The 24,927-nt window shown below is 55.3% G+C and overlaps 6 protein-coding genes across 6 annotated transcripts; 3 read left to right on the top strand and 3 right to left on the bottom strand.

Annotated features, from left to right (window-relative positions):
• Positions 1–92: 92 nt before the first annotated feature.
• LTHEOB_9840 (Cell division protease FTSH) lies at positions 93–2,811 on the top strand (the record flags this gene model as incomplete). The annotated part of the gene is made up of 2 exons (XM_035519472.1): positions 93–1,944; positions 2,003–2,811. 2 exons carry the CDS (start codon positions 93–95, stop codon positions 2,809–2,811), a joined length of 2,661 nt encoding a protein of 886 aa, XP_035368423.1.
• Positions 2,812–6,378: 3,567 nt separating this feature from the next.
• LTHEOB_9839 (MFS transporter) lies at positions 6,379–7,983 on the bottom strand (the record flags this gene model as incomplete). The annotated part of the gene is made up of 3 exons (XM_035519470.1): positions 6,379–7,274; positions 7,328–7,726; positions 7,773–7,983. 3 exons carry the CDS (start codon positions 7,981–7,983, stop codon positions 6,379–6,381), a joined length of 1,506 nt encoding a protein of 501 aa, XP_035368422.1.
• Positions 7,984–11,035: 3,052 nt separating this feature from the next.
• Positions 11,036–12,832, bottom strand: LTHEOB_9838 (uncharacterized protein; the record flags this gene model as incomplete). Its single annotated transcript, XM_035519469.1, has 1 exon — positions 11,036–12,832. The coding sequence occupies one exon, from the start codon at positions 12,830–12,832 to the stop codon at positions 11,036–11,038; it is 1,797 nt and encodes a 598-aa protein (XP_035368421.1).
• A 3,909-nt stretch (positions 12,833–16,741) lies between these two features.
• LTHEOB_9837 (Guanyl-nucleotide exchange factor) lies at positions 16,742–18,012 on the bottom strand (the record flags this gene model as incomplete). Its single annotated transcript, XM_035519468.1, has 2 exons — positions 16,742–17,587; positions 17,644–18,012. The coding sequence occupies 2 exons, from the start codon at positions 18,010–18,012 to the stop codon at positions 16,742–16,744; spliced, it is 1,215 nt and encodes a 404-aa protein (XP_035368420.1).
• A 4,110-nt stretch (positions 18,013–22,122) lies between these two features.
• On the top strand, positions 22,123–23,604 carry LTHEOB_9836 (Nucleotide-sugar transporter; the record flags this gene model as incomplete). The annotated part of the gene is made up of 3 exons (XM_035519467.1): positions 22,123–22,206; positions 22,265–23,262; positions 23,322–23,604. 3 exons carry the CDS (start codon positions 22,123–22,125, stop codon positions 23,602–23,604), a joined length of 1,365 nt encoding a protein of 454 aa, XP_035368419.1.
• A 605-nt stretch (positions 23,605–24,209) lies between these two features.
• On the top strand, positions 24,210–24,890 carry LTHEOB_9835 (Rhamnolipids biosynthesis 3-oxoacyl-(acyl-carrier-protein) reductase; the record flags this gene model as incomplete). Its single annotated transcript, XM_035519466.1, has 2 exons — positions 24,210–24,631; positions 24,704–24,890. 2 exons carry the CDS (start codon positions 24,210–24,212, stop codon positions 24,888–24,890), a joined length of 609 nt encoding a protein of 202 aa, XP_035368418.1.
• Positions 24,891–24,927: the final 37 nt, after the last annotated feature.

Below are 24,927 nucleotides of genomic sequence, written 5' to 3'. Positions count from 1 at the left end.
GTCTCAATTGCGTGGGTGGTGAATCGCCGAGGCTCTCCCCTCCTCCGACAGACCCTCATCCCGCCCCGTGAACCCTCCCCACCACAACCACCATGACGACCCTGGCGCTGCGGTCAGGCTACCTTGGCCGCTTATCGAGATCCGCCATCGCATCCACCACCCGCACCGCCACCCGCGCGCGTTGCGCCCCGACTATATCCAGATCGCTCCTCTCCAACCAGCGGATACGAACATACGCCAGCATCCCGCCGAAAGATCCGAAGGACCCGAAGGACCACGACGGTGGCAAGGATGATGCAAACAAGAGGGTGAATTTCAACCAGAATTCGCAAGGCGGAAATGCCAAGGAGGGTTTCTCCAAGCTCACTCCCGAGGAGGAGCAAGCCATGGATAACCTGCTGGCCAAGTTAAAGCAAGGCCTTCCGAGGTCCCAAGGTCGGGATCTGGAACGCGCTTTTCAGGAAATCAAGAAGAATGGGCTCCCGCAAGAGATGCGCTACATCATGAAGAACCTACAGGATGGGTCACCCATGGACTTGGGCACCGCCGCCAAGCTTGTGAGGATGACCACCACCATGGCCCGGAGAGCTGCGGACAAGGCTGTTTTTGGTGAGAAGGACGAGCCGCAGAAGACTCAAGATGAGGAACCCCAACAGAAGGCTGGCAGCCACGATCCCGGCCCACGGAATCAGCAGAAGGACAAGAGCAAGCAGAAAAACCCTGGCCAGCAGCCGTCCATCGCCGACATCAACCTCGATCTGGGCTCCATGCTCATGTCTGCTTTTGTCGCATACCTTCTGTACCGCCTCGTCGTCCCTGGAGAGAACTCGAAGGAGATCACATGGCAAGAGTTCCGCAGCACCTTCCTGGACAAGGGCTTGGTTGAGAAGGTCGTCGTCGTCAGCGGCCAGAGGGCCCGCGTCTATCTCCACCGGGAAGCCGTTGGATCAATGTACCCCGATTCCCCCGCCACGAACCCCAATTTCCACTACTACTTTACTCTTGGCTCTGTTGAGTCTTTCGAGAGGAAGATGGACCAGGCCCAAGATGACCTCGGCATCCCTGCAGGCGAACGCATTCCGGTTGCATACTCTGACGAGGTGCCGTGGATAGCTACTATCTTGTCTTTTGGTCCCACGCTTTTGGTCATTGGTTCCATTTTCTTCCTGACAAGACGTGCTGGCTCGGGCGCTGGAGGTTCCAGTGGCATCTTCGGTATGGGAAGGAGCCGCGCCAAGAAGTTCAACCACGAGACAGACATCAAGGTCAAGTTCGCAGATGTTGCCGGAATGGACGAGGCCAAGCAGGAGATTATGGAATTCGTCAGCTTCTTGAAGGAGCCCGGCGTCTACCAGAAGCTCGGTGCTAAGATTCCCCGTGGTGCTATTCTTTCTGGTCCTCCTGGTACCGGTAAGACGCTGCTTGCAAAGGCCACTGCCGGAGAATCCGGTGTGCCATTCTTCAGTGTCAGCGGTTCCGAATTCGTCGAGATGTTTGTCGGTGTTGGTCCCTCGAGAGTACGCGACTTGTTCGCCACTGCGCGAAAGAGCACGCCTTGCATTATTTTCATCGACGAAATCGACGCTATCGGAAAGTCAAGAGCAAAGCAAAGCTTTGGCGGTGGCAACGACGAGAGAGAAAGCACGCTTAACCAGATCCTAACCGAGATGGATGGCTTCAACACCTCGGAGCAGGTGGTTGTCCTTGCTGGTACTAACAGACCGGATGTTCTCGATAAGGCGCTTATGCGTCCTGGTCGTTTTGACAGGCACATTGGCATTGACCGGCCGACCATGGAAGGCCGCAAGCAGATTTTTGGTGTGCATCTTAAGAAGATCGTCACCAAGGAGGACATTGACTTCCTTACTGGCCGTCTCGCAGCACTTACGCCTGGCTTCGCAGGTGCGGATATCGCCAACTGCGTGAACGAAGCTGCACTGATTGGTAAGTTACCTTCCTCCTGATCTTTAATTAAGCAACCTTGATAATAACCAAGCCGCAGCTGCTCGTTTCCACGCTGAAAGTGTTGAGATGAAGCACTTTGAACAAGCCATTGAGCGTGTAATTGGCGGTCTAGAGAAGAAGTCCATGGTCCTCTCCCCTGAAGACAAGAAGACGGTTGCATACCATGAGGCAGGCCACGCCATCTGTGGCTGGTACTTCAAGTATGCGGACCCCCTCCTCAAGGTGTCGATTATCCCCCGTGGTTCCGGTGCCCTCGGATACGCCCAGTACCTCCCCACCGGTGACACGTATCTCATGAACGTCAACCAACTCGTCGACCGCATGGCCATGGCTCTGGGCGGCCGCGTCTCGGAGGAGCTCCACTTCGAGACGGTCACGTCGGGCGCATCCGACGACTTCAACAAGGTCACGCGCATGGCCACGGCCATGGTGACCAAGTGGGGCATGTCGACCAAGATCGGCTACCTGTACTTCGAAGACGACACGCAATCCCAACTCCACAAGCCCTTCTCCGAGGAGACGGCCAAGAACATCGACTCGGAGGTGCGCCGCATCGTCGACGAGGCCTACAAGCAGTGCAAGGACCTGCTGGTCGAGAAGAAGCACGAGGTGGGGCTCGTCGCCGAGGAGCTGCTGAAGAAGGAGATGCTCGGCCGCGACGACCTCGAGCGCATCCTCGGCCCGAGGCCTTTCGGCGACCCCAAGGACTTTACCAAGTACTTTGGCTCCAAGGGCGACCGCGAGGGCGCTGGGCCCGGTAGCGTGCCTGGCGCGACGTCGATAGGTAAGGAGGATGGCGACGCTCCGGAGCCGCCGAAGATTCCTCCGGGCGGCGTGGCCTTGTAAGATGATTGCGATGATTTCTTTGGGATGGGGGTTTCGTAATGGCTGGCGGGGGAGTGGAGACTTTCTTCTGAATGAATGTATATGGGCTTGGCTTGGCTGGAAGGGAAGTTGTTTCTTCTGCAATCGACTTCCTCTGTATCATTTTCCCCTTAACCTTTTTTTTTCTCTCCGATTTTTCTCCCACTCCACTTTAGAGCATTTCAGGTGCAAAGTCCGGCGGACCGCATGGCGGGGTTTTCTTTTGTGGTTTTCTATCTTTTCCCCACAAGCCTCCTTCCTCCCCTCTCCAAACTACAACAACAACACGTCCCTGTTTTTTGAGAAAAGACAGGGACACAAATTCGCCGCTCAGAAGCATCACTGCCTCCGACCCTATCGTCGGAGGAGGAATTTGTTTGCACGGCGGGCTGATGGACAACAGCCATTGATCAAAAACGTAGATACGTCGACGTTTGAACTGTATGAATTAGAAAAAGGAAAAAGCACCCGCAGCGGTGATTCTTGAAGTAAATATGAGTGCACGATCGCAGTCCGTCTTAACTTCTGTGTGATTTATTTGACTGGACCCAGGAGAATCTATAGCCAGCTGAAGTTGATTTTGGTTGTAATGAAACGGGAGATTGACACTACCAGGATAACGAACGATCATTGGAGTTCCTACGTACCTAGCTGCAGTTCGGTTGTGATTGGCTGCGTCCAAAATCTGCCCCAGCTTAGCCCAGCTATCCTATGATTGGCCCTTTCCAAAATCCTTGCAGGATATTAGCTGCTTGGCTGAGCAGCTGCATCAGTCCAGCTGATTGGTGGTATCCAAAATCCGGGCTGTGTTTTGGCAACCCTTCAGCCGCCAATATATAGAAGTCCCGCCTTGCTGACGTTGCGCGCGACGCCTCTGTCATGCTGTAAAGCTGATGTTCTACAATTCAGATGATTGGATAGCGCCAAAATCTCGCTGCGACTGAGTGCTTGATGGGGCTCTTTCGTGAAACGTCAATTGCGCGTTCCGCGACACCTCGATTTGATTGGTTAAGGCCCTAACATCGAGGATATCTACATGTACAGCCTCAACTACAGCATGTCTTGGAGCACGGAGATATATATTGGAGCTCTCGCCTCCAAGACAGTGTACTACACGTTTTCGAATACGCAGTCTGTCTCCTCTCTGCAGCATCAAAGACATTCGCATATCGGGAAAATGCCTCTTTCAACAGAATCACTCATTGCCATTATTAGCCTTTGCGTGTCCATCCCGCCGGCCGTGCTACTTTTTTGGCATTACTTTCGCCGTTACCGACGCTCACCTGCTGAACTCAACAAGAACTGTCCGATTAGTATGCCCCTACAGCCCTTCTGTTTTCCCCCTCGTGATCCTAAGAAGCCTCTTCCTCTGCAGTGACTATTGATATCGAGGCACGGCGAACCTTTGCTTTCGGCTTAAGATATGACCCCTACGGAATCGCCTACATGACCTGGACTCAGACGACACTGGAAAGATACGTGGTTTCTTCATGTATCGCGCTTGATCGGGTATGGATGACGCCTCTGACTACAGTGCCGAGTGATTTTCTCACATGTAATGATTCGCAGGTGCACATCCATACGACAGTCGGCATTGGGGAACGGAATACATGATAGTAGAAGACGTAACTCGTTTGGTGATCTAATTAGTAAGGGGAAATGGTTTTTGTTGTTTTCTATCATGAGAAGTGTAGGAGGTGCGAGAAAAGCATCCATAAACAACCGGCTCCCGTAGCTGTCTCACTTTCGCTAATCTCCCTTGTATGGTGACGTGTTCCTGTTCTTTTCAGAGCCCACCGCTCTGCAGCTCAAACACCATCTTTGCATAACAAATCTTCGTGTGGAAACATCCGTACGGCCTGATTCGACTATGACTGGACTCGGCAAACGCACTGCCAACAAAATGCGAATGATGACTTCAATGGAAGCATTGACACTCAGCAAATCCACAAGGGCATCAGCCGCTTAGCGTCATGCACGTTACCATGCATGTGATAGAGCCTAGAAATCCAACCAGCAGGTGTCGCGGCTTGAAAACCTTTGCATGAGTGCTTTAAATCAAGCTTGACCACAGAGAGCTTTTGTATTCACTCATTGAAGTCGAAGCACTGCTTTAAGAGGTGGTAGAGATATCCACGAGCACTGTGGTGCCTCCGTGGTCCGCTCCACTTATTTCATTCGAAAAGTGTAAGCAATAACTGCCCGCAACAAAAATGAAGAAGCCAGAAAGAGGGTTGGGATGAAGACTCAGTGGTGATGGGGTGGAGCATTTTAGGTTACTGGATGCCTGCATCCATACTGCAAGGTGATGAAGCTCAGTGACATCAATTCCTGCTGATCAAATTCACCGAAAGTGGTATTTAATCCCTTGACGAAGGTCACCTGCTGCCCAGAAATACTTTGAATTTCGAAGGAAGGAAAGTAACGTTGAGTCTTGTATCTTACCGGCGGAAGTTCAATGTCAGTACTGCTCCCGGAAAGACTGCACTGGCTATTCCATATGGATGACAGCACTGCAACAAACCTCGCAGCGGGGTACTTAAATAATGCGAGAAATGCCATCTTCAAGGTCACGATGCCTCGTAGGAGTCAGTTGGCCCCCGTTTTTCCCGGGACTCGATCACCTGTCATCGAACTGCTAACATGACACCCGACCGCTGATAGAAGAAGCCCCGTGATCACCTCTCTTTTCACGATAGGATTAGCTGCCTTGGACTGAGCCCCTCCCGCCCTGAAATTTAAAGTTAAGTCGATTACCGATAGCGAATATTTTTTCTGCATCAATCCTTTCGCGGCTTTCTCAGAGCAAAAAAGCAACAGAAATGACTCTCTCACTTTTTGCGGTTTGCCGTCTCAGAGACTTTTCATTTGTAAGTTGCGGCAAGGTCTAGGACCAGAAGACAGGCATACCAACAGCACACATAAGCTCTGCGATGCATCACTAGGCTGCTTTGATGGAGCTCTACGTTGTGAATTGCAGTTAAGAATCAGCATCATCTTCTGCAAATGCTGGAGAGCTGTGACAAGAGGGTTTGATGAACAACGTGACGGGGAATGACCAAACGGATGCGCCTGAGCTTTCTAGACAACGAAGAACAGAAGTGTGGAAATATCTTTGCTCTGTTAGGAGTTGCGACTCCCAGTGGAGGCCCGTCCGATTTGATTTACCCAACGGGATCTGGGAGCGTTATTTCGAGGAAAGGCTGAGGCCGTCGATGTTGACTATTATAAGCAATTTGAGCGTACACTTGCACCTGGTATGGCCTAAGCGACGTCAACTGATACTTCGTAACTACCAGAATAGCCGAGAGCGGGACAATCATCAGGTGTCTTTGCTCGAACAGACATTGCTGTCACATGCCTCACTCACGCAAGACAGTCTGGAAAGGAGAGCCTCTAGAAAGACCGTTGTAAGATTCTTCGCTATGGTATATCATTCAACAGCGTCATCGCACATTACAATAAGGGATATATAACTTTTTACTCCCGAGCGCCCGGCTCAGCACTGACACACACACATCCAAAAACCCCTCCCAGAAAACCCCCCTTTTACAAAAACCATCTGAAATCCGGGCTGTTCGGGCCCTCCCTCAGCTTCTCGGTGCTCACATCCCTCGCCCTCATCTTGATGCCCTGCTTCAGATCCCTCCTCTTGTTATCAATGATCATGTACGCGCCAAGCAGCAGCGTCAACACAGCGCCGGTGGCGCCGAACGCAGCGGTCGTGGCGAGCGCGGGCACGTACTTCGGAGCGTCCTGGCTGCGGAAGATGTTGGAGCTGACGACGCCCATGAGGTTGGCGAGCGGGACACCGACGGAAGTGAGCGTAACACGGCGACCCTCGTGTGCGACGTTGTTGTTGTACCAGGTGCTCAGCAAGACGCTGGGGGCGCTGGTGCCCCAGGTCATCATGAAGCAGGCGAAATACGCGACGTGGATCTGGGCGTGGATGTCCGGGATGGCGGCGTAGATGATGAAGCCGGTGAAGGTGAGCAGGAAGCCGAGGGCGATGAAGGGGAAGCGCAGGCGGGCGTAGTCGGACGAGAAGGCCAGGATGAGCAGCACGACGGCGCCGACGACGTTGGGTGCGACCGTGTATAGGTTCGTCTTGACGCTGCCGTAGCCCAGCGCTCCCACGATCTGCGGCATGAAGAGCGACACCGACTGCAGCGGCACGCCCAGGCAGATTTCGATGCCCAGCCAGGCGAATGCGGCGGGCATGCGGAACACCTTGAGCGACTCCTTCAGGTTGAACTTTTCGTTGACGACCGACGACGAGTCCATCTGCATGCGCTGGAACGCAATGCGCTTCTCCTCCTCGGTCAGGAACCAGGCCTCGGAGCCGGACTTGGGGAGGTAGAAGAAGGCGAAGACGGAGAAGGCGACGGTCATGGCGCCCTCGACCAGGAAGAGGATTCTCCAGCCGTGGAGGTGGGAGTTGATTTCTGCAGAGCATTGTTAGAATCTCAAGAAGCACATTAATGTCATAGATACGTACGAAAGACGCCAAAAGCGAGCAGACCAGAGAAGGCGTTCGCAATGTTGGAGGCGGCGTAGAAGAGAGCCAGACGGCGAGCAAGCTCACCACGACGGTAGAAGGTTGTCAAGTAGTAGATAACCAGAGGGAAAAAGGCGGACTCGGACATTCCCAGGATCCAACGGAGGGCCATCATGCCGCCAAAGTTGCGGACAGAAGCGCCAAGCAGGGTCATGCTTCCGAAGGTAAACATGAGGATGGGGAGGACCTTGTTAGGGCCATACTTCTTTCCCAGGAAGGCAAAAGGAGGGGCGAAGAGGACATAAGGGATGAAGAAGATGGACAGGATGAGGTTGTACTGGTTGGTCTTGAAGTGGAGGTCCTTTTCCATGCCATCGGTCTTTGCGTTGCCAAGGTTTCCTTGAAGGGGTTAGCGAGAGTTTAGTGAGTGGTTTGGGGATTTTACCTTTGTCTAAAGAGTTGCAAAGGTACATGAAGGCCAGGACGGGCAGGATGCACAAGTCGAACTTCAGGACAAGTTTCTTTTCGTGTTCGTAGGTGGGCAGCGGCGCAGTGCTGGCCAACTCAGCGCCGCCAGTCGACACATCCTTGAGAGACGAAGGCTGCGACGAGACCTTGAGGTCCGTCTTCACTCCAGTATCATCGGCTGCGGCCATTGCTGGAGTCCGGGGTCTGCACTGGGCGGGCGAAAGTGCGTGCGTCGGTGAGCTGAAAGGTGTCTGTCTCACTTGGATGGACCCGCTCCGGTAAGTGATAGACGCGGTCGGCAGCAATGCTTGAGCAGAAGTGGGATAACAGCGAGCAACGTCGTTTACATAGGGTTACAGGCAGATGATTTTTCCACTGATAGTACTGGGCGGGTTGCGCGAGTCGAGTGGCCTCAGGCTGGAGTGATACGGCGGGTAGCCTTATCGCGCTTGGCGGCGGCGAGTGATAGGCTTCCCCAACCCCTCGCCGGCAAGGACATCGCTTACTCTCCAGCTGGGGTTACATGAATGCAACGCGCGGGGGAATAGGACCGCACCCCGCCATCCTACTTCGACATGCTACGCCGCACCCATGACCCATCCTATGAGATCGACGTTGCGACTTGCTTGCTTCTGCGCCTGAGACTGCGTACAAGCCGAGCGTTATTTCCGTCGTGCAGTTCGTGTTGGCCTGCTGTGAGCACGTCGTTTCGTCGGCTAATCCCTTATCTCAAGGCGCGTGATATCCCACGTGCAAAGGGAGTGAGTGGCGAAGTGCTGATACAGGTACCGGCAGGGACGCCGTCAAGGCCGGCGCAGGGCTGAGGCTACGGGCGAGCTAGGCAACAAGCTTCTACCGGCGAAGGCGGCGACAGCGTCGCGGATACTGCTCCGGGACGGCAGCGCGGGAAATGTCGGGGCGAGCTGTCGCAATTCTCGTGATATTGGCATTTCGGCGACGGGAAACGTTGGCGTAAAAGACCCGGGGACCGTTTGTTGAAGGCGCGGAGATATGATAGAGGTGAGGTCGCGAGCGGTTGACCAACCCGATCACATCATCAGCCGCCATCTCAGGTGGGTCCATCGCATCCCGACGCGCCGGCGCTGGACGTGGAGAGGCGAAGGCCCAGTGACGAAACCGGTCGATCCCCCGAGAGCAACATGGAGAACAGCCCGACACCGACTTGCGCGCTGCTTGCACAGAGCTGCGAGCGCGGAGCCGCCGGTGTACACGTAGCTGGCTGGCTCGAGGCCTGGCGCAGGCTGGCCTGGCACTGGCACTGGCACCCTGACTCCGCCTAGCGCCGCCGCGTTGCCAAACATCATTACCTACTTCCCTCCCACGCGAACCGCCTCCCTTCGCAGGTGATTGCTCGAGTCTCGCCCGTCAAGGAGATCCCTCCGCATCGCCGCCGCCACCGCCGTCGCCGCCGGCCCGCCCGCCATCTCGTTGGTCCGTGTGCATCCAAACCCTTCGACACCCAGTTCCTGAAGGAAGACTGCCTGATCACCAAAAAGCAAATCCGCTATCCCCAATCCGTGCCTCCTTCGCGTCTAATCCCGTAATGCCGATTGCCATTTCGAGCCATCAGATCCCATTCCTGCCAATCCGCGCTCTTGCCATCTTCCCCGTCCCTACTCCACCACCAAAACCACGGCTCGCTTTGATCTTAGTCTTCCTTGTCCCCCTGCGGCCGAATAGTAGTCAATAGCAACCACGCGTCAAGCGTCAACTCAAAACACTCAGCTCAACCATCACGTCATCCAACCCAGCAATAGCCTCTTTCTCACGCATGCAGCGGTGAATCATACGCCCGTGTCAGCTTGCTCCATCCAACCAATGTGCTGCAATATTCCGTCTTCCCGTCCCCTTTCACCACGAAAAAAAGCATATTGGATATCGGCCGTAAAGTTGAGCCGCCGCCGTCGCCGCACCAATGCACAATCCCATCACCGCGCATGGCTATTATCAAGACGCTCTTCCATCGAAAAAGTCAATAATCAGTCCACCAACGACGACTTATGGACCGTCACTTGCTAGTCTAGCCCCCTCCCCGTGCCACGCGACGCCAGAGAACGAAGCGTTCCCAAAACGATTCCCACGTGGCATGACTTGCGGGGTGCGGGTGTCTCAAACTGCACAGTGCTCAAACCAGTCCGTTTTAACCCACTAAACTGTGCGTCTTATGTCGTGTCTCTTCCTGATTTACGAACCCTTCCCTGGCTTCTACCCAATCCTTTCGCCCCCCTCCCTGGTCGCTGCCCGCCCGTCCGCCGCCGCCGCTTTCTTCCAATTACGTACCCCGGCAGCGGTTGCTACGTTCGAAGTTGGGAGTTCGTACATCTTCCTTCTTCTCAAACAATTGCCATTACGCGATCTTTTGAGGTTTTGCTTATCATCGTTTTTCTTTGAAATCTGACTTTCGGGACGTGCGAAAATGGGGCACCACCCATGGTACTGGAGACATGCATGGGAAAGCGCCCAATCATCTCACCTTCCTTCTCCAGGGGCGCCACAGGCACAAGTAATCAATCCGAGATGCAAGTCCATTGGTCAAAAATTGTGTGTTGAAACATAGTAGATGATGTTATGGCAACCTATGATGATGAGATAGAGGAAGCATCTCGCGGAAACATGGGAATCCGAAATATCTCCAACTTCATAATAAGCAGCGTAAATTGGACCAAAAGCAACAAGGAAATAGTAGTGGGCATACGCTGCCATGCATGAGATATTCTACCCCGTCTTTTCCCACATACACTCCACAAACGCCTTTTGAGAGAGATAGTGAAAACATCCGCATCGAACAAAGAAAAGGGGGTATCCCGAGACATCCGCCAACCCGAACAACCTGACTGTACACCCACACTAGAACTTTCTTTTTCTTTCCTTTTTTTTTCTCCTACACCCTGTCGTCCGTTGTTAGGGGCGTTCCAGAGAAAAGAAAAAAAAATAAAAAAAGAAAAGCAAGGAACGAGAGAGCAAAAAACTCTCCTGAGAGATACCAACCAACACACATATCTCCGGGAAAAAGCCCACACCATGTCAATCCCCCTCACATATTTTCCCCGCCCGCCCACCAATAACACTTCGCTCCACACCACACGTGCGGTGCCCCTTATCTGCCGACCAGGGATCCCTCCCTTCCACGAGGTTTTGGACCCCCGTTCCTCCGGCTCCCCCCAAACACAAACAGAAAAAAAAAAGCGCCACCGAGGAAAAATAAAAAGAAAAGAAACACTACGCAGTCTCTTCTTTATTACTATTAGTGCGATGATGCAACAAGCTCGGAAGCTTAAACTGCAACGGCTCCTTGGTCTTCTCGCGCACGGGCATCTTGCGCTTGCTCCTTCCAGAATAATACACTCTCGGCGGCTGCTGTTGCTGTTGTTGGTGGTGGTGACTGCTGTGGTGATGGTGGTGGTGTGACGACCCGCTCGAGTGTCCATGCCCGGCGGCCGCCGACGGCATCGACGGCTCCGACAGCTTCGGACGCAACTTGCGAATCTTGTCGCGGTGCGAGTGCTCGTCGTCGGAGCCGTCCTCGATGCTGCTGCCCAGGCTCCTAAGCGACTGCGCCGTGGCTGACTGCGACGTGGGGTGGCGGCTGAGGGCGTGGCCAAGGACGGATGCCGACGCCGTTGCGAGCACGCCAAGAGGCGTCGACATGCGGCTGTTGCTGTTCTCGCGTTGGAGGAGAGCAGCGGCGGCCTCCGGCTGAGGAGGCTGAAGCGGAGGCAGAGGCTGCTGCTGCTGCTGTGGCTGTGGCTGTGGCTCCGTTTGCAGGGTGGACGACTGCCTCTGCGACGTGTAAGGGGGTGGGCTGGGCGAGTAGCCGTATATCAGATCCGTGCGGTCCAGCCGGCCCAAAGGGGCACCGGATTGCTTCGTCGTCTCGGGGAGAGGGCCGTCCAGGTCGACCTCGTGCGTCCACGAGGACTCGTTTGCGCCGAAGACAGCAGGCAGAGCCTTGATCTCGTCCCAGGCCAGGTCCGAGTCGCGCAGGGCGATGTAGAGCAGGTCGCCCTGCAGCTTGTCGTGCGTGATGCAGTAGTGGTCGAGGAAGTAGTAGTCCCAGAGGTCGCCGGACGAAAGCTCAGGGGGCAGCTGGCGTAGAGCCATGCGGCCGAAGTAGTCGTTCTGCGCGCGGTAGCCGACTAGAGGGACCCAAGCACGGCCCTTGAGGACGTGAGAAAATGCTTTGTCGATGGTGAAGTGGAAGTTCGCGCTGTCTCTGCTTGAGAATTCAGTTTCCTGGAAGAGCTTGCGGGACTGACATCGCCTGTACGCCTTGCTGTCGACGTCAAAGGCGAACTGTTGGCTCCGCCGAGGCACGATCATCACCTTGACGCTCCAGGGCTGCTCCGGCTTCTCGGCGGGCGCGGTAGGCGGCTCCTCGACTGCCGTGTCCATGGAGAGGTCGTCGTTGGGCGAGGCCTCAGGAACCGGCGTGAGGTCCCGCGTCACGACAGCGTTGGGCCCAGACTCCATCTTCTCGATTTTGATCTCGTGCTCCATGGTGGTGTCTTCGACGTCGATCAGCTTGCGCTGGAAGGCGTGCTGCTGGTCGATCATGCCGTCCATCTTGTCGTCCAGCTCGATCTTCAAGTCCTTCATGTTCTGGTACAAGCGGGCCTCGAGCAGCTTGAAGAGACGTTCGCGCTCGAGGTTCTGGGCGCGCTGCGCCATGAGCTCATGCTGCGTCTTAGCGAGCTCGGTCTGCAAGTTCTGGAGCTGGCGGTCCTGGTCCAGCTTGAAGCGGCGCAGCTCGTCGACCAGGGCCGAGTGCTCCTCGTAGGTGACGGCTGCCATGGGCTGCTGGACGTGGACCCATGCCGGATGGCCGCACTCACAGGCAGTGCCGACGGGCTGGCGGCGGTCCAGAGAGAAGCCCTGGCAGACGCAGCGCTGGCGGTCTGCCAGGCCGGCCTCGCGGTGAAGGTAGCGACATTCCCCGCGCGGAAGCTCCGCTTCGGGCGGCGGCGGCTGCGGCGGGTTGCGCGGGAGGTGGACCAGGCGTTGAGTGTTAAGGAACATCTGAAGAAAAAGCGACGAGGGTGCCGTCGAAGGATTTGAGCGCTGCGGAGACCAGGCGCATTGAGTGGCAGGCTGGAATGCTACTGGGAGCGAGTCAGCCAGGCAGACGCGCAAGCAAGGTGGGAGACTGACCGTCGGCAGGAGATATATCAGGGCTCCCACGCAGCACAAGAAGATAAGAGACGGAGGGATCACGGCGGGAGCATCCGCAACGGCGCAGGGCAGGCCTTGGCGGGGCGCAGCTCTGGAGAAGGCGTGAAGAAGGAAACAGCGCTGGCAGGCGGGTTTAGGGAATATGAGGGCTGGGGCCGGTTGCGACATGGCCAGGCACATCTACCTTAACTGACAGGCTGGGCGCGCGCATCCCGCTCCCGCGCCGGGGGTGGAGGCGTGCGCAGCTGGGCCGGGCGCCGTATCGGGCAGAGGCAGGCCAGGCCATGCGCTGTTAGGCAATTGGCTGGGGCTGGTGTCTGGATGGACGTGGACGCGATAAGGACGTGGGCGTGGTTCCAGAGGCTGCCCGTGCACCAGAGCCAAGCCAGGGCAGCACGCCTCTCCGCTGTCGGAACTCGATCCACGTTCGCGCGTGGGGTGCGCCGCATAGCCACGGAAGAGACATGGCCGTGGCTTACGCGCCGGCGCGACGGCCACGACCTGCTTTGCAGCGCGCTGACGGGCCTGCCCTGGCCCGGCAAATGCGGCGGCCGCCCGCGCCGGCTCCCTGGCTCACATGCGATTCTTGCAGACCTTATCGGCGATGCCTGCCTGTGCTTGCATCAGCCCTCCAGCCGGCCCCCACGGCGCCGTAGCTTGCTGCCCTGCAGACGCCATCCATGCGCGAACCTGACGTTAGTGCAACGGCAGGCTTCCAGCATGACTCGCGTGTGCTCTTCTGTCGCACGCCATCGCTCTCCTCACGACGACCAGCTCACTTCCTTCGATCTGCTGTGTTCCTGGTGATCCGCCCGCTCGGGCCCGCCCTCTCATTGGCGTGGGGTTGGCCAAAGGGAAGCGCTGACAAAAATAAAAGTGCACACCATCCCCACTGCCGCCGCCCGCTCTTCCACCACTCAGCTGCGCTGCTGTGTTGCTTTGCGGCCGAGAAGAACACGAACCACGCGCCGCTTCCGCCGAGCCTGATAACACCGCTGAGACAGCAGCGCACCGCGGACGCCGTTGTCATTGACGCGATATCTAGCTTGGCGCGCTTGGCTCGACGACAGAACGATATGACGGCCCGGGGCATTACGTGGGCTGCATGCCTCAGTCCGGGTGACGGAAGCATGCGGACGCGGAGAACGAAATGCTAATTAATTGTATATACCGGCGGAGTGACAAATCCCAAACCAAGCGTGGCCATGTGCAACCGTGGGCTGAGCTTCGCCTTCCCTTCTCATGTGCGCACCGCCGAATCGAGAGCATGCCGTTCCACGACGCGCCTTAGCAAACCGGGGCGGGTGCTGCTTTCTGCCTCCTCACACAAGCCACGGGCGATCCGTGTCGTGTCGGTTGATCATGGAGGCAAGTCATGGAAACTCAGCCACCTGCAGCTCCCCAAATTGCCACTCCGTCACGGCTTTGCACGCTAGCCGAGTGGATGCCTCTGTCAAGTGCCGACCTAGTCGCATCGCAAATGCCCGCCGGCCCGCCCCGCACTTTCTCCTCCCTAGCTACAACAGAAACGAATGGAAGAGAGAGGGACACGTCTGCGGCGGCTCCGCTAGCCAGCCCTGCATCTTGCGGTGTGCTACAAGAGAAACAGTTGACAGTTGTGATTGGAAAGCGGCCGAGACATGGAGAGATAACGGGCCGGTGGAGCAGGCAAAGAGCACCGCATCTCAGCCAGACGGCAGTTGAGAAAGCACACCTGATAAGAGGCCGCAGAGCAATACCCGGACGTTGGCAAGCGAGATCGCGCGGTAGGAAAACAAGCATTCCGACAGGGAAGAATACTCCCATTTGCTGCCGGCGCCGTGTAATCGTGCATGTATTGCCCGTTTTGGGAAGGAAGCGGGTGCGCTGCTCTCGCCCCGAACCCTGTCGTCGTCGAGGTCATGTGTACCGGCCCCTTCATTCTAGCTCATCGATCCTCCCGTCTCCGCAATACCTCAAACCAACATGGAGCTAAACGTAACAGCCTGCGGCCTCACGACTCCACGTGCTGCTTCCCCGAGCGTCCGCCCATCCCACGGTCACGATACCTGCGGTACATAAAAACCGCTCAGGCACCTGACGACGCAATTGCCTCACATGCGCTGCGGAGCACAGTTCATTCGTGCAGGTGTGCAGCCGCAGCATCGGCCGCTGTATGCACACACCACGCACTCTCTGTTTCCCCCCCTTGCCCAGACCCCTCCCCTTCATCCCTTCCCCGCCCTGCCGCTGCGAAGCTGCGAAGGAACGCGCTTTTTTTGTCTACGTAAAAATTACCTACGCCCGCGGGCATAGACGTTCGAAGATGCAAACCCATTAGCCAACGCTTTGCTAAAATGCACATTCCGCATCCTATGATGCCATTTTATTCTTTTCAATTTCTTTTAGTTTGCGATTGCTGCGCGGAAAGGGGGGCGTCTATGGCGCTGATGGCCCATGGTTTGTTTCGCTGGCAATTGGGGCCCGCGGGGGAAACTTCTGACTTTGCTCGGCTGTAATAACCTAATAGCGCCCGCGCCCGACAAAATCTCAAGCCCTGTCGCGCGTGGCTTGCTTGCTCTTCTGCGGCGCCCTACGCCTCCCGCTCTTCCTACACAATGACAAAAAGTCGCTGACCGGCCACATTTCTGTGGGGGTTTTGCGCATATGCGTGCAGAAAAGCGCCAGCAGCGCCAGCAGCATCAGCAGCAGTCGAACCACGGCAAAGGCCCGATAGGGCAAAAATACCCTCTTCAAAGCGAACATGGAAGAATCCTCCCTTCTGCTACCTACTATAAGATCAGAGAGTACCAAACCCTTGACAAATTCGCAAACCCAAATAATACAGAAGATGAGGCGAAACATTTTGCGGCTCCGGGCTGCACTAAAGCGGGGACCCAGAAAGAAAGAAAATTCCATAAATACGACCGAGCCGCTTCTTGCCGCACTTCGATGGCCCGGGCCGCTGAAAGTCGGGGCGATAGCGGCGATGTGAGAGAGATCGAACTTTTTTTTTTCTTGTCAAGTCACTTGGCCGCTCGTCTTGACCGGGCCGGCGTCCGGGCTAGACCACAACGCGGCTGGAATGCTTTTTGGCGTGCGCGCGCACATGCACGCTCACGCGCGCGCGCGCGTGTGTTGTGTTTTTACTGTCCGGCGCGCGCGCGCGGAGAGACCGTTCGGTGGAACGTGCCAGGGCCAGCAGCCATTACAAGAAAGCTTTTGTAGCTGCTTTTGCCAAACAATCGCTCTAGAATCGCGGCTGGACGCGGCAGACGGAGGAGGGGTGAGCGTGCGGTCTCAGCGAGTGGATGTGAGGTCAGAGCTGTGCTGTATGTCGTGAGTCGTCGTGATGACATGGGGCTGGTTGTTGGATCTCCTTTAGCTCCAAGCTTTCTGCTTCTACTTTGCTATCGTCCTATCGCTCTCCTCCGCCTGGACATGTGCATCATCAGTCATGCTATTAATATTTTTTGGATGTCAACAAAAAGATGCTATCGAAGGTACAATCAGCTCCACCGAACATGCAGAAAACGACTACCGTAACGCCGAACCAATGCATCATGACGATTCATCACCGCCTAAAGCTCACCGGTAACGCCAACAAACGCCATGGTTTTTAAGGACCACCTCCACCCGCTTGCAGTAAACAAGGTGCCATCAGGCATGCCATCATTCGTTCATAGGCTCGGGACCAAAACCCATGCCCGCTCCGTGAAGATCGTAGCTACTTGATTGCTTCATCCGCGTCATCCTCTTCTCCACCTCGCCACGACTTCACACAGATCGCGTCAACTTCAACAGGGCATCCGCAGCTCGGTCCTTGACGACGCTGCTCGTCAGGCTGTCTGAGTCGTGGGCCCGATGCCGGCCGTGGTCCTCGCTGTAAGGAGGGCTGCTGAGCTGGACGGCCGCGTGCCTGTTCGCGACCGGAGTCACGAATTCCCGGAGGCCGCTGCTGCCACGCGCCCGGGGAGTGCTGCTGCCGCGATCCCCACTGGGGACGCTGGCCGGATGTGGTGGCGAGGAGGGCATCGTCGTCTGCGGCTCAGTGATGAAGCGCGTCGAGTAGGCGGTGGGCATCAGGACGGGTGCCGGAAGGAGCTTGGGAACGCCTTCCTTTCCGTCTGACGACACGCTTTCTCCCGTAACCGTAATGGCAGGTGCAGCGGCGGCTTGCTCGCCCTCCTGAGCCGACGTGACGGATAGATTTGCGGTTGGGGTTGGAGCGTCACCCTCCTCGGAGGACTTCCGGCGGTACTTCTCGGGTATCTCCAGGCATGACAGTGGTACAAAGGTCTGGTCGGTCCTGACTTTGTAGAGGGCGACGCGTAGGCGGAGGCGGAGGGCTTCGGCTCGCTGTGTTATGGGTCCGGTATGGCGAATGTCATGATGCGCAACCTCGACCGAGTCTGCGCGTACAGTTGGGGCCGAGGGCTTGGTTGCTCGCAAAGGCGGTGAGGATGAGGTCTGCTGAGACGAGCCGTGCGGGTTGTAGTCGATGAGAGACGAAAAAGACGCCCTTGTTCCAGTCGTCTCTTGTGTTCCTCGAGGGGCAGGATCCAGGCTATCTTCGTCGGTGGGCGTAAGGTCGCCGCGCGCGAGATCCATGATTTGGCTGGCCTGCGACGCGGTTAGCATGCGAGATTGGCACGGCCCAATACTACGAGATCTCGTACAAGTTGCGCAGATGCTTGAATGCTGGTCATAGGCGCTCGGGCTTGCGCATGCATCACGGCGCGTGCATCCAGACGCTTGAAAGGCGCCTCAGTCGCGTCCTGGCGCGCATAGGCGCTGTCGACCTCGTCTATAGATCTCTTCCTGCCAGTCATTTGGTCCGGGAGCTTCGGAATGCTGTGCGCATTTTCGTCCTGGGCGAGAGACAGCGAAGGTGCCTGTTTAAGCGGGCTCAAGTTGCGAGTCTTGTCGGTCGTGATGCTGGGCTTCTGCGGCGAGATTCTCTTGTTTGGGGTAAGTTCTCCAAGGGCGCGGCGTGCAGAGCTCTTCGAGGGAGTCGTGATTGCCTTATCGGGGATTGTCGAGTCCATGTGAAGTCTTCTGTTTGTTGTGGGTGTCGACATGATGCAGGCACGCGTTCAGATAGCGCCGACGCGCAGAACTGGTGCAGTTGGGTGGAAATTGGCAAATGAAGAGAGGCGGATAAGAGGCCCAAGTGAGTGAGGACCCCAATCTGGTTCGAAGACGGCACGCAGGGGATTATCTCTGGAGACAGGGCAGCGCAGGCGATGTTGATGTTGCGACGCGGTGGGCAGGTTGGAGAGGCGGGCAGTCCGCTTAGCGCAATTCGGGCCTAGCTGACCACGACACGAGCGCGACATTGCGCGCCGCGACAGCCCCATTTATCTGTGGAGAACGTGCAGGATCCGCCAATCCTGGCCTCACAACGCGCGCCTCTTTGGCCCTGATGTCACAGAAGCGTCCTACAAACCTTTGCAGTCTGTGTTTGTTTTCCACTGTAAACAGTTCTCCAAAACAGGCTGCTCGTAAATAAATAGACGGCCAACATGCCCAAAATACTAGCTGCGCCATGGTGTTCAGTAATAACAGAATAAACGCCAGCTCTCGTCATCTCACGCTGGTGGTCGAGGATGGGTTAGTATATGCGTCTAGAATATGCGGGAGTCGGCTGTTCATGGGCTCACAAACAGTGACCTTACCTCACACGCAGCGCCTCATACGTGAGTCACAGACACAGTAACGTACGACAGTAGCATGGTCTCGCGTTCCGCACTGCCGAGTGCACAACAAAAGCTTATAGGATATAAGCTTCAGGAACATTAAATTCGATGAGACGCACCATGTTTAAGCCGGTCTCAATATGGGAAGAACAAGACTTTACCTTGAACTAGCGGACAAACAGTCCATACTCAGACTTGGACTAATCAGCTCTAAAATGATAGGAACGCTATCGATTCGGGTTTCTACATTGCTTATAAGATCGGGTTCGGATTATAAGCGAACAAGTCACTAACAAGCTGCGTTCCCAACATTCCTCATAACCCAGTCGGGGCTCCCTGCTAGAGAACTCAATGCTACAAGATTGTGTTTACTGAATCTGGGGGAATGTATAATATATCGTATAGCGGAGTATAGCCTTATACTGGCTTTATAGGGCGGGGTTGGAGGTAAGCACATGTATAACCATATTTTAAAAAATATTGCATTTTATGGTAAAGCAGTCTGTATCGCATTTCACATCGCAGCTGCTAGTATTTATTTTCATCGAAGATTGCTTGTACTCTTGACAATCATGTTGTGCTATAGTCTATTGCCTCTCGATATTGCCGAAGATCTAAACAAAACAGATTATCCATTGGTGTCGGCAACTTTGAAACGAAGGACGTGTAGTCATACACAAGCAGTCGTAGTGAGGCGCCTATCCGCTATCTGGGCCTTTTCGCTGAGTGGATCTGACTGTCTCATTCCGCCAGCAGACGTATTACCGGCTACAATACGGAATGGCCAAGGAAGGATCAGCAAAGGATTTTCCCCACTTCTTACTCCACTCTCAGACATCATGCCACTCATATAAATACAGCACCCACCAGGTATAGCAATGAAGTTCCACTTTGACCAACATTAGAGTTTAAATTACTGCGCAGCTATTTTTCTTTCTTTCTTACTCCTCTCTACTGCCCAAATTTCGACTTTGAGGTAGTTTGAGTCTGGTAACATCGGATTTACAGTGCCACTCTCCGGAATCTGCTCTTCGGAGCCATTTTGTTTTTCATTGAGCTTATTCAACCCCTCAGCCCATTCCATCGAACTATGGAACTTCTTCAAACCATGGGTATTCCTACATGCTTTTGATCACATGGATTTCAGGCTTCAATTAACAATAATCATAGGATTTTATATGGGACTCTGCGGTCCAAAACACAGGATTGAGAAGCCATATCAGTACGATGTGCTTGCAGATGACGAAATCAGAACACTCGTCATTCACCCAGGCGAAGAGAAAGAGAACCTCAAAGGTTCAATTGAACGGCACAAACTCAACGACACCAAAAAGCAATACACGGCCTTGTCATATGTGTGGGGGAGCACCGAGCAAGACAGCGAGCTATGGATTGAGGAGCACTGCATTCCGATCACCCGTAGCGCCGAAATTCTTCTGAGGCGTGTCCGCGATGCACGGGAGCCCATGAGAGTTTGGCTTGACGCGATATGCATCAATCAGGAGGAACAGGAAGAAAGGAGCCACCAGGTCTCTTTGATGAACAGCATATTTGCTGGGGCAGCTCGGGTTTTGATTTGGGTCGGGGATTCGGACGAACACACAGCAAGCCTGTTCCAGATCTTCAAGAGGTGGGAAGAGCATCAAGATACAGCACGATCGCGCAAGTCAGCGTCAGCAAAGAAAAGTCGTCGCAACTCCAAGACCCAGTCTGCTGGTCGTTCTCGACGCTCTGATTCCTGCATGTATCTGGATCAAGGCAGTCTTGAGAAGGTGACTGAGTTTGTAAAACGCCCATGGTTTCAGCGCGCGTGGACTTTCCAAGAAGCTTGTTTGTCGGACAAGTCTGAGATTCTTTGCGGAAATCATCGGCTGCCTTGGCGGACATTCATCATGGCGGCTCTTTATATCAAGGACCAGAGAAGACTTGATGCGTTTGGAACTACGGCGGACACTATCATGGCTCTCGCTCACTTCTCGGCTGCTAATGCTGAGAAAGAAACGCCGTTCCTGTCGGTTTTGTTGCCATTGACAAGGGGTCTAAAATCACTCGATCCGAGAGACAAGATCTTCTGCCTGCTCGGCATGGTCGAAAAACGGGGGCTCGGCGATTTCAAGCCCGATTACACCATGGACATGGCTGAAGTGTACACGGTTTGCGCAAGGGCCATGATGAGTCAAGAACGAGGCCTTTCCGTCCTATCCGGCACACAACTGGCATCAAAGAACGCTACGCTTCCTTCCTGGGTTCCAGACTGGACACAGGCGAGAGCAACAGCTTACATCCATGGCTTTGAGTGGCCGCGCGGGCCGCTTGCCCACCAGATCAACAGAAATGCTCCGTTCGACAATGATGTCGGAAGTGCTGGAAGGCTTTGGACAGAGCGGCATCTCAGCGTACAGGGGGCACAAATTGACATAGTCAAATTTGTGGTAAAGCCAACTCGCTTACTGGAGCTTGTTAGGATGGTTCCGGAAACGCCTGAAAAGCACCCGTGGCGGGAGAGTTTCGACCAGAGCGTGGAGGAGATACGTAGAGTGATTTGTCGGCGCGATTACACTGAAAAGCTGTTGCGCACTTTGTGCGCGAACAAGGCGAAACTGACTGGGAGCACAGAAGAGACTAGTCCGAGAATGGAACCCATGTCACTGTGGGTACCCGGCAAGTTGATTTTTGAGGCAGACGCAGAGGGCTTGAGGAGCGCGATCGCGTACCTTTCGACGTTCCTCCCAAACAGGGCGGTTTTCAGGACGAGGAAAGGGCTCATTGGGATTGGGCCCGACTACATGGCCAAGGGCGATGAAGTCTGGAACATAGTCGGAGGTGACGTGCCGTTTGTGTTGAGACGTAAATGGCATGCTGGATTGTTCAGGGCGCATGGTAAACAAGGGCATCCACAGTTCACTCTGGTCGGTGAATGCTATGTTGACGGCATCATGGATGGAGAGCTTTGGACTTGGCCACATGAGTGTGTAGTTCCGGGATATGAGCTTGATTTCAAAAACATCGAGATAGTTTGAGTTGTATGGTTATTCGACGTCGGAAACGGAGGAGGGGTGCGGCGGCGCAAGCGCAAGACCAAGTCAGTAACAAACGGTCGACTTATTAGTGAAGTGAGAAGCGGCGGCGGAGCGGGGGAAAAGTCGGGGTGTGGAGAACCATAGGCTGTGAGGTGAAGGAACAGGAGGCTAAGACCCCTGGCGGGATTCAGTGGGGCGGCGCATGATTGGCGGGGGCTTATCTCCGATAGCCATCCGCCCAGCCTCACGCGCCGCGCTGCCGTCAGAGAGCACCCGTAGCTCCTCGTCCATCATCATCCCGGGCCCACCCACAACCACCTGACCTCTGACGCTGCCTTCAAAGCTCCGCTGCCTCCCACTCTGCTATCCACCCCATCTCGTCGTCTTTGTGCGCGAGACACACGCTCACCACAAGCTCCAACAGCTCCGCTTGCCCGTCATGGCTTCCCGAGCTATCATACCCTTCCTGGTCGGCATGATGCTGCTGACCGGCGTCTGCAACACACTCCTTACCAAATACCAAGTCAGACCACACTCACAACACCACGCCCCTCGCGCCTGTCAACTAACGGCTGTATCAGGACCAACAATGTGTGCGCAACTGCGACGGGAAACATCCCCAGTACTTCGAGCAGCCCGTCGTACAGACTGCCCAGATGTTTATCGGCGAGATGGGCTGCTGGCTTGTGGTCGGCGGCTTCTCCCTCTTCAAATACTTCGCCTCCAAGCGATCCGTCGAAGCCGGTGGCTACGAATCCGTTCCCCGCGAGTCCACCGATTCGCCTGCGCCTCCCTCGGCTGCCGACATCGAAGCCGCGGCCGATACACCTGACACTGCGAGCTCTGATATCCCCGTTGCCAACCCGCTCAAGCCGGCGCACGAAGACCATTCGCGCACCCCTTTGACCGGCTGGAAGGTGCTATACTTGGCTCTCCCTGCCATTTGCGATATTGCGGGTACAACTCTCATGAACGTGGGTCTGCTGTTTGTCGCAGCCAGTATCTACCAGATGACTCGCGGTGCGCTGGTTCTCTTTGTCGGCCTTTTCAGCGTCCTGTTCCTGAAGCGTCACCTCGCTCTCTACAAGTGGGTGTCTTTGTTCATCGTCGTGGCCGGTGTCGCTGTCGTCGGCCTGGCCGGTGCTATCGCGAAGGAGTCGGCCCATGGAGCCAGCATTATGCCCGAGGGTCAGACTCCCATCGGCGACAAGTACGCTTTCTCCGGCACTATCCTCGTGCGCAGCGCAGCAAATGAGGTCAAGGCCATGGCTACTCCGGTTGCAGTGCGCACCGTTATCGGTGTCCTGCTCATTGCCGGCGCCCAGATCTTCACGGCCACTCAGTTCGTGCTCGAGGAGAGCATCATGGAGAACTATGAGCTCGAGCCGCTGAAGGTTGTCGGCTGGGAGGGCATCTTTGGATTCATCGTGACCGTCATTGTCATGGTCGTCATGCATTTCGCCGTCGGCAGGACCAAGGCTGGACGATATGGATACTTCGACGCCAGGGAGGGTCTGCACCAGATCACTCACTTCCCTGCCATTGCGATCAGCAGCATCCTCATCATGTTCAGCATTGGGTAAGTTCCCCGGGTTTTTCCATTTCTTTTTACTTTACGTTCTAACCTTATTTCGTTAGGGGTTTCAACTTCTTTGGTCTCTCGGTCACGCGCTCTGTCTCCGCTACCGCACGTGCGACCATCGACACTTGCCGTACTCTCTTCATCTGGATTGTCTCCCTTGGCCTCGGCTGGGAGTCCTTCAAGTGGCTGCAAGTGCTTGGATTTGCCATGCTTGTTTACGGCACCTTCCTGTTCAATGATATCGTTCGCCCCCCGCTCAAGGCATACTTGGAGTGGAAGAGGAAGAAGAGGTCCGGTATGGATGAGCTACTGCCCGAGGGTCCCATCGAGCACATCTAAGCGGAGCCTGTGAAAGCCCTTCGTGGCAACGGCCTTGTACAGTCACATTCACTTTCTATGGGGACGGTCTACAGGGCATTCGAGGCGTTATGGTAAGCATGAGGTATGTTTTCGGACAATGGTTGGCTACGGTGTTCTGGTTATATTGTTGCAATCAGAAACTCTATTTAAGGGTAAATATCGTCGCATAGGACCATTCAAATGCAATGCACTTGATTTCGAAGCGAAAATGCATCCCACGAGCAGGGCGATCACCAACCATTCCCAAAACATGCTATCTCCAGAAGAACAAACACGGGGACTCTTAAAGGACGGAGAAGTGCTTAATTCCGCAGCCGATTTAACTCCCCAGTTTAACGGTGAGCGGAGATCCAATGAAGTGTTGCAATCGGGACTATCTCGCTCGAAGGATCACCACGACCGGAGTTAAGGGGATATACGGATTTACGTGCGCCAAGTAAGCACTATGCCACAGGTAAACAGCATTGATTCTTCAATGACGAGAGGTAGAAAATGCTACTCTATAAAGCGAAGAGCTCCACGCTCTTGTCAGGCAAGACTTTACATAAGCAAGTCATTCTGCACCAAACCTGGCCTCCTCTACCATGGCCACCGCAAACCTCGTCGATTTCCAAAACATCTTCTCCCTCGAGGGCAAAGTTGCCGTTATAACTGGCAGCTCTCGCGGACTCGGCCTCGCTGCGGCGTCTGGAATCTTGCAAGTAGGCGCTTCGAAAGTCTACATCACGTCTCGGAGCGCCAGTGGCTGCGAGGAAGCATGTGCGATACTTAACGCCCTGCCAAACAAGCGCGCCGATGCCCAAGCCATCCCCGTTCCCGCGGATTCGTCCACCGTAGATGGTATCCAAGAACTCGTAGATGCCGTCAGTAAATCGACGGACCACGTGGACATCCTTCTAATCAACGCCGGCATGGCGTACGGCGAGCGGTTCGAGAAGCACGACGAGAAGAAGTGGACCGAGGTCATGGACATCAACCTCAAGAGCGTGTTCTACGCAGCCCAAAGGTAGAGAGCATTGTCACCTCCCCCCCCCCCCCCCCCCTGTTCAATGACAATGGTGCTGACGTCTCTCTGCAGCTCGGCCGATACTGGATCCGTTGCGATCGACTCCAAAGCCTATGCCTCCAGTGACTCTTGGCTCATTTGCCTCAGCGGTGCTCCTTTCACTGGCATCCACTGTGATCTGAATGGCGTCTTGAGCCCGCAGAAGGGTCCAATTCCGGTCGCCGTCACCTCTGGCCCCGGTATTGGTCCTTTTCACTGATCGCCTTCGCCTCCTTCCGCCATTGTCCTTTTTGTTT

The sequence above is a fragment of the Lasiodiplodia theobromae genome, assembly GCF_012971845.1.
Source record: "Lasiodiplodia theobromae strain AM2As chromosome Unknown scaffold_34, whole genome shotgun sequence".
NCBI lineage: Eukaryota > Fungi > Ascomycota > Dothideomycetes > Botryosphaeriales > Botryosphaeriaceae > Lasiodiplodia > Lasiodiplodia theobromae.
Note: the sequence above shows the minus strand (reverse complement) of the source record. Positions and strands in the feature narration are given on the sequence as shown.